The sequence below is a fragment of the Aegilops tauschii genome, chromosome 7 (assembly GCF_002575655.3).
Source record: "Aegilops tauschii subsp. strangulata cultivar AL8/78 chromosome 7, Aet v6.0, whole genome shotgun sequence".
Lineage (NCBI taxonomy): Eukaryota > Viridiplantae > Streptophyta > Magnoliopsida > Poales > Poaceae > Aegilops > Aegilops tauschii.
The window spans coordinates 477877047-477890166 of record NC_053041.3 but is presented as its reverse complement, the minus strand read 5'-3'; the positions used below and the strand labels follow the sequence as shown (position 1 = coordinate 477890166).

Here is a 13120-nt window from a genome sequence, read left to right as displayed (position 1 = left end):
TGTTCGTGAAAAATTGACGGCTCACATCGATTTGGTGCCAGGCCTTGACCAGTAGCCACGACGGAGTGAATGCGCCTAGCCTGGCCTTGCCATGCCATGCCAGCCTTCCGTCGCCACGTCACGCCATACGCAGACTCACCAGCCGGAACCAACCAGTGCCTGTACGAGGAAAACGACAAGGAGACGCCGAGGCCGCCAGCGTGCGACCTCACCTGCTCTTCTTCCTCCTCCCCACACGAGTTCGGCTCAACAACGCCGCGCCTGAAAGCGACGGCGGACAAATCCGAGTTTTGCAGGGCGTCCTCCGGCCACCACACCACAGCCCGGAGTGGTCTTCTCTTCTCTTCCGCTATCGATCTCAGACAAATCCTCCGTCTGTCCGTGCCCGCGTGCGAATATACGTGAACGCACGCGCTGCTGCACTGGGCTAGTGCTGCTATAATACTATAAACAAGTGGCCTCCCTCCTCCTCGTCTCCTGCCCAGGAATAGGCGACGCGTCGGCCGCTGCTGCATGCGATGCGAGGCGCAGGGACGGCCGATAAGCTGGGCGATCCGGCCATGGCCTCTCTCGGTAAGGAGGAAGACGCACGGGACGAAGCTCCCTTCCTCTTCTTCTTGTAAACCCTTCCGGAGATTCTTGATGCTCCGCGCATCCAGCTTCGCTTAATTATCGCCCGTTGCTTTGCTTTTCGATGCGTGCGTGTGGCAGGTTGGTCGCCCTCGTGGACCTGCGGGCGGGAGGACGGCGGCGGGCTCACCCTCGCGTCGCCGTGCGTGCAGAGGGGTCTGGTCGACTGCGTCAATGTCGTGCTCCTCGCCGCCTACGCCTCCGCGCTGCTCGCGGCCTGCGTCAGGGGGCGGTGGGATGGACGGGGGAGAAGCGGCGGCGCTAAGCGGCGGTGGGGGGTGGCCGCCGTCTCCGCGTGCTGCGTGGGGGTCGCGGCGGCCTACGCCGTCGCCGCGTTCAGGGGCTCCGCGGATGCGGCGGTCACCACGGCTTCCGTCGTCAGGGGGTTGGTGTGGGTGGCCGTGGCGGCCTCGTTGCACGTCCAGCCGACGAGGCCGGCCAGGGCCGTGGCCGTTCTATGGTGGACGCTCTTCTCCCTGCTCATCACCGCGTACAATGCGGAGGTCCTTGCCATGGGCTATGGGCTCGACGTCGCCGAGGGTGTCGCGTGGGCGGTCAACTTCCTCCTCCTGCTCTGCGCCCTGGGCTCACTGCTCCGGCGGAGCCGTGGCTGCCAGGACGACGACGGCCTGTCGGAGCCCTTGATTGACAAGGCAGTTCACGACTCGGAACTCTACCGGACCGGACTCTTCAGCCAGCTCGCCTTCTCGTGGCTGAACCCGCTACTCCGCCTCGGCCGCTCAAAAGCACTGGACCTCGCCGACATCCCGCTCATCGCCGGCGAGGACTGCGCACAGCAAGCTTCACATAGGTTCTCCGAGGCATGGAGCCGCCACCGGCAGGACAAGGCGCAGAGCGGGAGATCCAACAGGCTCGCGCTCGTCCTGTGCAAGTGCTTCCTCAGGGAGATCATGATCGCCGGCTTCTACGCCTTCATGAGAACACTGGCCATAGCCGTCTCCCCTATATTGCTCTTTGCGTTCGTACGGTACAGCTACCAAGAAGAGAGGGATCACCGCTTTGGCCTGTCGCTCGTCGGCTGCGTCCTCGTCATCAAGCTCGTCGAGTCGCTGTCCCAGCGCCATTGGTTCTTCGACTCCAGAAGGACCGGGATGCGCATCCGGTCCGCGCTAATGGCGGCCATCTTTCAGAAGCAGCTCAAGCTGTCCAGCCAGGGGAGGAAGAACCATTCCACCGGGGAGATAGTCAACTACATTGCCGTCGACGCTTACCGGCTCGGCGACGCTCTCAGCTGGTTTCACATGGCGTGGAGCTCGCCGCTCCAGCTCGCCTTCGCAGTAGGCACGCTCTTCTGGGCGCTCCGGCTCGGGGCCGTCCCGGGTCTAGTCCCCCTGATCATCTTCGGCTTCCTCAACATGCCGTTCGCAAAGCTTCTGCAAGGGTACCAGGCCAAGTTCATGGTTGCACAGGATGATAGGCTCCGGTCCACGTCCGAGGTGCTCAACAGCATGAAGATCATCAAGCTGCAGTCATGGGAGGAGAAGTTCCGGAGCATGGTCGAATCCCTCAGAGACGCTGAGTTCATATGGTTGAGGGAGACCCAGATGAAGAAGGCCTACGGCGCCGTCATGTACTGGATGTCCCCGACGGTCGTCTCTGCGGTGATGTACACCGCAACGGCGATCCTGGGGAGTGCCCCCCTGAATGCCAGCACCCTCTTCACGGTCTTGGCCACCCTGAGGGTCATGGCTGAGCCAGTGAGATTCCTTCCTGAGATCCTGACAATGATGATCCAGTACAAGGTGTCGCTGGACCGTATCGAGAAATTTCTCATAGAAGAAGAGATCAAAGAGGGTGCGGAGAGGGCGCCTCCACATAACTCTGATATCAGGGTTCATGTCCAAGATGCAAATTTCAGCTGGAATGCGAGTGCGGCCGATTTGACGCTAAGGAATGTCAACCTTAGCATAAACAAAGGAGAGAAGGTGGCCGTCTGTGGCGCGGTTGGCTCAGGAAAATCTTCGCTCCTTTATGCATTACTTAGGGAGATACCTAGAACATCAGGATCAGTAAGTGACAGAAAAGTATATGCTCTTTATGCAGATGGAATGATTAAGTCATGTTCCTTTCTCCATTTCAGAAAAAAGAATGTTAACATTGTGTTTTGCAGGTTGACGTATTTGGATCACTGGCATATGTTTCACAAAACTCATGGATACAGAGTGGCACTGTCCGCGACAATATACTCTTCGGAAAGCCCTTCGACAAGGAACTGTATGAGAAGGCAATCAAATCTTGTGCTTTGGACAAGGATATAGAAAACTTCAATCATGGAGACCTTACAGAGATCGGCCAGAGAGGGCTCAACATGAGTGGAGGTCAGAAGCAAAGGATTCAGCTCGCTAGAGCTGTCTATAGCAATGCAGATATATACCTCCTGGACGACCCTTTCAGCGCGGTCGATGCGCACACTGCTGCAGTTCTTTTCTATGTAAGAGGGCTCTTAATCTGTAATACAGACAGCTTGTTTTCTGCCATGCAAAATTCTAATGTCAATGTTCTTACAGGATTGTGTAATGACAGCACTTTCAAAGAAGACCGTTGTTCTTGTGACGCACCAAGTCGAATTTCTGACTGAAACCAACAGGATTCTGGTAAGTTGATCTTCTGAACTTAGCTGCGCATAATTTCGTAAAATTGATGATCCTTCTATATCATAATACTCGGTGATTGTTTCAACAGGTAATGGAAGGAGGTCAAGTTAAACAGCAAGGGAAATACGCAGACCTGCTGGAATCCGGGACAGCATTTGAGAAGCTAGTTTCAGCTCACCAGTCCTCAATCACAGCACTGGATACCACCAGCCAAGAAAACCAAGTCCAAGGGCAACAGGTGCTCGATGGCGGTATAATGCCGAGCGCATTGCTGGCGACGCGGCAGGCCAGCGAGATCGAAGTCTCGACGAGGGGTCCTTCGGTGGCCCAGCTCACAGAAGAGGAGGAGAAGGGGATCGGCAACCTCGGATGGAAGCCATACAAAGACTACGTAGAAGTCTCCAAGGGCATTTTACCTCTCTGTGGGATGGTTACAGCTCAAGTGCTTTTCACAGTCTTTCAAATCATGTCCACATATTGGCTGGCCGTGGCTATTCAGATCAATGTCAGTAATGCTCTTCTGGTTGGGGCATACTCGGGGATCGCCATCTTCAGCTGCTGCTTCGCCTACCTCAGAAGCCTGTTCGCTGCTACTCTGGGACTCAAGGCCTCCAAAGCATTCTTTACAGGTCTAATGGACTCTGTATTCAAGGCCCCCATGTCATTCTTTGATTCGACGCCCATTGGAAGAATATTGACAAGGGTATGGTTACTTTACTGTATGGCTCCCCAAATGATGCAACCATAGCAAGCTAAATGTAATTTATGTAGTACTGATGAATCCCTGACCGAAGGTTTATCTCTTTGCAGGCTTCATCAGATTTAAGCATTCTGGACTTCGACATACCTTACTCCATGGCTTTTGTGGTGACTGGCGGCATCGAGGTGGTCACGACAGTGCTGGTCATGGGTACTGTAACTTGGCAAGTCTTAGTTGTAGCAATCCCAGTCGCAATATCCATGGTATATGTTCAGGTAAGTCGTCTCCTTTGCTGTACATTGATCCAAGCAATTAAGCCCAGGAAATTAATCCAGAGGAGATGACCGATGAAATGTGTCTTGTGAGTTTAAAATCTGATGCTTTGTTTTCAAATATTGAAGAGGTACTACGTGGACTCGGCCAGAGAGCTAGTCAGAATTAATGGAACAACGAAGGCGCCTGTCATGAACTATGCATCAGAATCGATTCTTGGTGTGGTGACAATCAGGGCTTTCGCGGCAACAGACAGGTTCATCCACAACAACCTGCAGCTTATAGACAACGATGCGACAATGTTCTTCCACACGGTTGCTGCGCAGGAGTGGATTCTTATAAGAGTGGAAGCACTACAAAGCTTGACCATATTCACATCTTCATTGTTCCTTATTTTGGTTCCTCCAGGAGTGATTTCACCAGGTATCTGCATAACCATTACAGCGAACAGATCCCTTTTTTTTAACTCTGTCTGCAGATTTGATGAACACTTGCGAAATATATCTCCAGGCTTTGCGGGTCTTTGCCTCTCCTATGCTTTAAGCCTGACCGCGGCACAAGTTTTCCTGACACGGTACTATTCCTACCTAGAAAACTATATCATTTCAGTCGAGAGAATCAAGCAGTATATGCACCTTCCATCAGAGCCTCCCACCATAATACCAGATAACAGGCCTCCAATTTCATGGCCACAGGAGGGAAGAATAGACCTACAAGATTTGAAGGTAAATATAATCTCCTTTGCACATAATCATGGAAACTGGGAATAATAATAATAGGTTGCAATAACTTGCACTTTTTTCTGAGCAGATTAAATACCGGCCAAACACACCACTTGTTCTCAAAGGAATCACTTGCACCTTCCCTGCTGGAAACAGAATTGGGGTTGTCGGGAGGACAGGAAGCGGGAAATCAACACTCATCAGCTCACTGTTCCGTCTCGTTGATCCTGTGGGCGGGAGGATACTTATTGACAACTTGGATATCTGCTCTATTGGTCTCAAGGATCTAAGAACTAAACTGAGTATTATCCCCCAAGAACCTACACTTTTCAGAGGAACTGTGCGCAACAATTTGGACCCCCTTGGTCTGCATTCCGATGATGAGATATGGGAGGTGAGAACAGGATGTTCCTGCAAAAAAGGATGCAAAGTAGTTCGAGAAAGGCGATAAAAAGTCTTACTAGTATAGTTCTGAAAAAGAATCATGTTAAATGAACGTTCTCTTATCATAATTCATAAGCAATAGGAGATCTGAGCTTTTCTTAAAGACAGATGAAAATAAAATGATGTACAATCTGATCATGTTTAATTTTACTAGATTGCTAGCACTTCAAGTTTCATGTATCTGACTAGACTACTTACATTGAACATTTCAGGCCTTGGAAAAGTGTCAGCTGAAGAGATCAATTAGCAGCACTGCTGCTCTTCTCGATACAGTAGGTAAGTATTACATAGATATTAAACATTCTATCAGAACAAAAGAATTACCATAGCAAATAATTTGAGTTACCGGAAGGTTAAAATGATTTCTCCCTCTGGCCTATGGCAGTGAGTGATGATGGCGATAACTGGAGTGTTGGACAGCGCCAGCTCTTCTGTCTCGGCAGAGTTCTCCTCCGTAGGAACAAAATTCTAGTGCTAGATGAAGCAACGGCGTCCATCGATTCCGCAACTGATGCAATCCTACAGGGTGTCATCAGGCAGCAGTTCACTAGTTGCACAGTGATAACCATTGCTCACAGAGTCCCAACTGTGACAGACAGTGACAGGGTCATGGTACTTTCCTATGGTACGTTATACTTAAACAGTTCAGTCATGTATCAAGTGATGAAATCTCTGGTCCATTACCCATAGTGTCTAGTGATAAACTAGCAATGTCATCAAACCTGATCTAGTTATAAGTAGATAATTAGACTTACTAGATTTGATGACGAATGCTGATGACTTCTACAGGTAAGCTTCTAGAATATGACACACCCGTGAAGCTGTTGGAAGACAAACAATCAGCCTTTGCTAAGCTTGTGGCGGAGTATTGGGCTAATTGCAAGCGGAACTCCACATGATTCTATCATTCTGTGTCGGGGCATGATAGACAAGATGAGCGATTCAATCAAAGATTTTTGAGGTACTGAAAGATTGTTATCCCAGCTTCTTGAACTCCATCTGTAACAAGACTGACCTTGTCCTCCTCCCTTGCTGGTTGGTTCAATTACTGGAAATAAAGAAGGCATCAACAACAATGCAAGGTTGATGGAGAGAACGAGCTCAAGATGCATAGACTCGAGTCCTCCAAGACTAGCATGTCAACAAGGATATTGAGATTCATTGCGTAAGGGAATAAAGGATCCACCTTTAGTGTGATATATGGTACACCTCATATGTGAGTTCTACTGTTGAATAACAAGCAGAAAAGGAAGTGTCAAGATGCCAGTAGATTGGCCAAGGCATGTGACAAAAAATTATTACTGTGTACCTTGTCCTAAATAAGGTTGGCTGTACCGCGTGGAAGTGCATGTTGTCCACAATGAAGATAGTGCCAAGAACCTTTTAGGATTTTATGAGTAATTCGAAATTATTGAGAATCACTGGGTCACACAAAACATTACTATCATCCATATGTTCCTAATAGTTTTTCATATGTTCCTAATAGTTCTCCACAGCAAGAACTATTACTGCTGATACTGCGCAGTGGGCCGATCTCATTGGGTCACACAAAACATAATCACTATCATCCATGGCTGCCTCTGCACTGATTAATCTTTCCATACCTCAAATGATTGCGAGTTTGTGCAGTGTTTTTTCTTAAAATCCCTTTTCAGTGCCTTAGAGCATAGCAACATGTGCCCAGATTAAAATACCAAGCCACCAAACCAGTTTATTACGGGCATAGTTACAGATTTCTCCAATTAGTCTTAGTGGTTTGGGCACCTAACAACAGAAATGCTGAACATGAACAAGTGACAAATAGTAAAGTGCATCATCTTCACGTTTCAAATTCTTCAGCACTTTGAATAATGCACAACACAACGAATTTCTGAAATTTGGAATTGCAGAACCCCAGAAGGAGCAGTATCTTATGCAGGGGAAGTCGTGCATCCGAAATATGTTAAACAAAAGGTAGTCAGATTGTTTCCCTGATTTATCAAAACTACAAAATTAAGACAGAAGTGACATTAACAAGTTAATTCGTAATGAAGAAGAGAATATGAATTACAGTGAAGCTAAGGCAGAATCAGTGACAACGAACACAAGAAACTGCAGATTACAATACTGGTCCTGACAGAAGTACAGTAATTATGTCAGGAAACAACAAGCTAGATCCGTTTGGGTGTGGAGCATTGAACTATCAGAACTTTAACAGGATATTGGGAACAAGTGCCTTCCTCTTTCTGATTTCTTGACAAGGCGGTATATAGACATTTCTTAATTATGTGGAGGATTATAAGTCTACCCTGGACAGCAAATAAACAAGAAACTGATAATTATCAGGTGATTAGGCTCCATTGTTTGGCATTGTTGTGAGTAACTAACACTCGAACCAGCAATGCAGCTCTCTGCTTATAACCATCATCAACACTAGTTTAGCTACTGCTGTATCTTCCTCCTTGCCAACTTCAGAGTACTTGTATATATCTTTCTCCAGCAAATGAGTTTTCCTTTGGAAAAAGTAGGGGGGAGATCGAGCCAATAGTCAAACTATAGGGGATGATAAAAAATAAGGAAAATAATTCACCCCCAGATCTAAATTATTCGTCCACGTATTGTCAAGGCTACAGAGTCCAAACTCCAGACTACACTTGATAGTGCAACTGATGCATTTAGAGTACATCGGTCCAGGAATATAAGGTGTATTTTGTTTGGCCAAGACGAGGCTTTGACCAACAATTACTCTATAATATACAGGGCATAAGATAAATGTCCATAGATTTGTATTTCGAAAGTACTAGTTATTACCTCTGTATTAAAATATAAGACGTTTTGGTAGGCTATTTTAGCTTACAAAAACATCTTATATTTTGGTACTGAGGTAGTACGGAGTACTTGTGAAGGTGAATTTATATCAAGTAAACCAAGACTAATGGAGTAATTGTTGAGCAAAGCCTTCTCTTAACCAAAAAATACGCATTTCTCGAAAGGGGAGAAGTATTGCATCAAGCCATCAACTAAGCAATGAGACGGACTTTACAGTAAACGAGCAAACAGTCTAGGTGCTCCAACCCTAATTCTCTGTCAACAACCAGTCAACAGATTCCTTACAATTCAAAAAAAAAGATTCCTTACACAGTCCGGCACAATCCGGGCGTCATTCCACTAATAATGCAGCTACTCATTCCGATGACCACTGCAACATCCAGCGGATTACCAACGGCGCCTAAAACGTGAAAAAGGAGCAGTAATCCTGCCAATTTATGGTGAGTAGGAATATATGGGGGCATGCCAGGACTCCTCAGGAGCAAATTTCCCCAAGGAAAAACACGAGGGAAACCTAGTTTGGGATTGGGAGATCCAGATTACCTGCCAACTTCAAACCCGCGCGAAATTCTGGGGTTGGAGAAACGCGAAGAGCATCGCAGCGGCGGCCATCCGCTTCCTGCATTCGCCCTGCGGCAAATCTTTTCCGAGAGAAACAGAGAAGCGGAGCTGAAGAACACACAGGGGCGCAAATCCTATCTGACGCCCATCGCGTCAGATTGTCAGCCAATCGCACAGGGCGAGCGTGGTGGACCGGCTCAAGTTGAACAGCACTACTATGCCTTTTCCTTTTCTGGGTTTTTCTTTGCCAGTTTTCTTCCGGTTTGAATTCCTTTTTATTTTCCCTATATTTTTTATTTTCCATTTATAATGACGTTTTCTTCTACGTGATTTTATAAAATACAGGGAAAATATATTTTTAAATCCATTATTAATATTTTTCGATACGCGATGAATATTTTATCAAACTTCGGTAGCAGGTACGAATCAATAGCCTCAGAAAACTTAGTTTTGCGTGAACCCATACTTGAATTTACTAGAGCTAAGCACACAAGAAACATTTTTAACAGATATAGTAAAAATATAATAAATTTGTACTGATTTTTAAAAGAACATGAACACATTTTAAAAGACATAAACATTTTTGGAAATAGATCAATTTTTTTTTCAAAAGTGCACAAACATTTTTAAAACAATGTGGTCACTTTTTAAATTATACAAAACATTATTAAAATAGAGAACATTTTCATAATTACATAATTTAAAAAAAATCATGAACACTTTAAAAAAAGAAATGGCCCCTTCTCTAATATTAAATAAAATTTATTTAAAAATGTGGGGAACCTTTTCTTTAAATAAGTGAATAATTTATTTTAACTACATAAATATTTCTTAATTATTTTTTTACATTTTAGATAAAAGTATGGAAAATATATAAGGAAGCCGAAAACCAGAAACAAGAAGAAAAAAAAAAGCTAGAAGCCAAAGGAGTATGAACAATGCATGCAAGAAGCCGAACTGGGTCGGCCTAGAATCTACCACATGTGCATTTGCTCGACTAATCATCACAACGTGTGATGAATAAGAGCTCTTCCTCTGGACCCCCGAGAGGCTGAGATCGCCCCTCATTGCCTCTCTCGTGTACATGCATGCAATGCCAACGTGTGTTGCTCTGGCGCTCCGACTTTACACCTTCCCCACCAGACCACCACTATGAGAGCCACTAACGGTCGTTGGCCCCATATCATCCCAGCCCACGACCACAACGAGCATGCCGCTTGCTTTTGTCAGTTCTTCCTGTTGTTTTTCATTGCTCCATGGATAATTGTATGTCTGATGGGCATATGGGAATGTGGAGAGATTCTGGCCGATGGATATCTTCGCGAGTGAACAACGGACGGGCTTCTGGATATGTGCATGGATCTGGATGAGCTATCCCCGTCCCAGCCCGCCACATTGCTATCTTGATGGAGAAGCACAAAAGACATAAGTTTGGACCGGTTGAAGAAAAGAATAACTAACATAAAAGTGGGTGGAAGAGAAAATAGGGAGATTGTATTGGACTTTGGAAGGAACAATTGCCGTTTTTCTCCTCCGAAAGTCCAGAAGCACAGAGAAATTTAAACTTTTTACAGTAGATAAATTCGAACTTTCAAAGTGATAGAATGGCCCTTTTTAATTTCAAATAGCACATGAGGGTTTATTTGGAGTATTCTAATTCAATTCAATTCATTTAAGCTGAAATTCCATTAAACCAGAGAAAATGAGTTAGATTAGAGTATACCAAAACAATCCTCTAGAAAGATATGTGTGGCTTGGTAGAAAGTCCCTCCAGTTTCCATCTGAGATTTCCAGCGGAAATTCGCAGGGACACGCACCTGCCTAGTTGTCTCGGTCGCCTGATTGCCTCATATCCGCAAAGTCATTGGATTCTGCACGAGGGCACAACAATTTTTAAGTTTAAGTTTCAGAAACTTATGATTTTTATCGGTTGCAGGTTCTAAAACTTGACTCGTACAAAGATTCATAAGTCAAAACTTACCGAAGTTTTAAAAGCTCGTCAAAACATATTTAGGATGGATCTCATCTGAAAGCCTTCGTCACCAGAAACACGAATATGTGAAAAGAAACTTAATTTGAACTTTCTTCAAAAGATATGAATGATCGTAAATCGAAAACCAAACAAAAAAGGGATGTGCTACCTAGGGAGAGACCTGTGTGAGATCTCACATTTGGTGAGATCAATGAGATCTAAAAAAAACAAGTTCAAACATTCTCGATCGTTTTGTAGACACACATCAATGTTTGATATATAACCTCAAAAAGTTTCAGCTCATAATTCGACTTCCATTAATAGAAAAAAAAAGATAAAATCGCATGTGAATAGTGTCAAAGTACTATTCACCCAAAGATGCCACTATTCACAGTCGAATTTTTCTTTTGTATCTCTAAATGTACATCGGGTTTTGAGCAGATTTTTTAGTTGTAGACATACCCCAATCCACATATGTGTTATCAAATAATTTTAGATTATTTCAAAATGTGTAAATATGAATTTTTGGGGTTAATCTAATGATCTCACCTAATATAAGATTTCATACAAGTCTTCCCCGCGCCACCGGCCGCTGCGTGCTAGAAATCTCCTAATCTGGTGGATGGACCTAATTTATCTCTGAAACTCTGTGAGAACAATAAATCCATGCACTAGCAGAGTAGCAGTGCTGCAAAAGTGGATAGACAAAGGTGGAACATGACAAATTCACACTGCACGCATATCCTAGAGATCGTACTAGTACTATACACACTTTCTATCAGCAGGCCCCGTGCCATGGAGATGTCCCACTAGGCCGCTACCGCGGCTTGCTTTGACTTCTGTGGCGGCCCCCAGCGATAGTGTTGCTATCAAGTTGCTGGGGATTTGACTTTGATGTGTGGACAGTACTGTTGCGAGCCCTGGCTAGGCATTTTTGTCAACCAAATTTCTTATCTGACCGGGCCACCGGCCACCAGCGCTCTCCGGCGGGAATAGCTGCGGGCTGGGTGGAATCCGATGGAGTTATGGGCGGTTTGCTTTGTCGCCCGCCGTATATATGCGTTTGTATATGAGTTTGACTTTCACGTTAGAGTTTGCTACATCGCCGGCGTGCTCGCGCATGTGAGAGCCAGGGCGGCGTCCCCCGTGGGCGGTTGCCGCTGGGTCTGTTTGTTTCTTTCCAGGGGAGTATCAATAGCGGCCCAAAGCATGTGTCTTTCTATTCTTCGGTTTCAAAGAAAAAAGGTTGGCTCAAGAAATTTATAAACAGTTTTTGAGCAAAATCTTCCCCTCGAAACTCCCCGGCAAAAAAGAAGTTCCCCTGGAAACTCTACCTTTTGGTCTCCCAGCAAAAAGCAAGATTGAGAAGGCGCTGGTTAGGCGATAATTCAAGCCTGACAGTGGGCTCATCTGCAATTCAACTGGTGAATAGTAAATTCAAAACAGTAAAAAATATATGGACGTAGCTCGAGAGCGCCGCTGCGCTCGTTTGTTGTTTGTAGCGCACCGGCGTATATTGTAAGTGCATGTTTTTGTAAACAGTTGTCTACGCTAGAAAAGAAAATTGTTTGGTCACATACGGTAGCGCACATGGCTGCCGATTGAATCAGCCTAAATCATATCCTCACGTGCATCTATTTTGGGGGTTTAAAAAGGTGTAAAAGCCATAACTTTTGATTCAAGCATCGGAATCCAGCTCCGTTTTCACCGTCAGGTTTCTGACGACAAGTTCTTCAAAACTAGATAACATATGAGTAAGTTTCATCAAACTTTTTTTAGGCAACTTTGGATGCAATGGAGGCAACTATAGTGCTATAGGAAAGCAACTTTTTTTTGGCCTAGTTGAGGTTGGTTTGTGTAAAAATAAGAAAATCACACAAAACATAAGGGCCGATGCTAGGCGTAAGCCGGCTAGTAGCTCCCAAGTGTACGCCGCCTTGATAATCGTCCGATCGTGCATATAATAGCCGTTCATTTTGCGTCTCGTGGATCGCCATGCAGCGCCCAAGAGTCGCGCTCCAAGCACGCCCAGCAGCATGGAGGCAGCGGCTCCGATGCAACGGCGGCGACGCCACCCGAGCTGCGATACAACGAGGCCGCCGGAGCTGCGATGCAGCGGCCGCGACGCCGCCCGAGCTGCGATACAGCGGGGCTGCCGGAGTTGCGATGCAGCGGAGGACGCCGCCGCCGGAGCTGCGATGCAGCGTTCCTCGACGCTGCCAGAGCTTCTATGCAATGGTCCTCGATGCCGCCGGCGATATCCTACGGCGAACCTGTGTCGCAGCACCATGCGTGTTGCTATGAAGCTCCACCGGCGGTGAGACCCGGGTTGCAGCACAATGGGCGTTGCAGCAGCTCCTCCACCGGCAAGATCCGGGTCGCAACTCGCAACAGC

The 13120-nt window shown here is 46.3% G+C and overlaps 1 protein-coding gene across 3 annotated transcripts; it reads left to right on the top strand.

Moving 5' to 3' along the window:
• The first annotated feature begins 248 nt into the window (after nucleotides 1–248).
• Nucleotides 249–6820, top strand: LOC109750435 (ABC transporter C family member 8). 3 transcript variants are annotated; one of them, XR_002229897.4, is made up of 13 exons: nucleotides 249–573; nucleotides 712–2660; nucleotides 2762–3082; nucleotides 3159–3245; nucleotides 3334–3948; nucleotides 4056–4220; nucleotides 4347–4641; nucleotides 4729–4943; nucleotides 5029–5334; nucleotides 5597–5660; nucleotides 5770–6009; nucleotides 6174–6345; nucleotides 6448–6820. XR_002229897.4 is itself a non-coding variant. In XM_020309391.4 (12 exons), the coding sequence occupies exons 1-12, from the start codon at nucleotides 519–521 to the stop codon at nucleotides 6281–6283; spliced, it is 4422 nt and encodes a 1473-aa protein (XP_020164980.1). In that variant the 5' UTR covers nucleotides 283–518; the 3' UTR covers nucleotides 6284–6632. The 3 variants fall into 3 exon arrangements, 1 of the variants encoding a protein (XP_020164980.1); XR_002229896.4 differs by having other exon boundaries at nucleotides 283–573; nucleotides 6445–6820; XM_020309391.4 differs by having other exon boundaries at nucleotides 283–573; nucleotides 6174–6632.
• The last annotated feature ends 6300 nt before the right edge of the window (nucleotides 6821–13120 follow it).

Excerpts from the sequence above, each read along its gene's own strand:
- LOC109750435 (XM_020309391.4), top strand. The coding sequence starts at position 519 with ATGCGAGGCGCAGGGACGGCCGATAAGCTGGGCGATCCGGCCATGGCC. Across the intron at positions 574-711 it reads TCCGGCCATGGCCTCTCTCG|GTTGGTCGCCCTCGTGGACC; the intron begins GTAAGGAGGAAG and ends TGCGTGTGGCAG. Across the intron at positions 3,083-3,158 it reads CTGCTGCAGTTCTTTTCTAT|GATTGTGTAATGACAGCACT; the intron begins GTAAGAGGGCTC and ends ATGTTCTTACAG.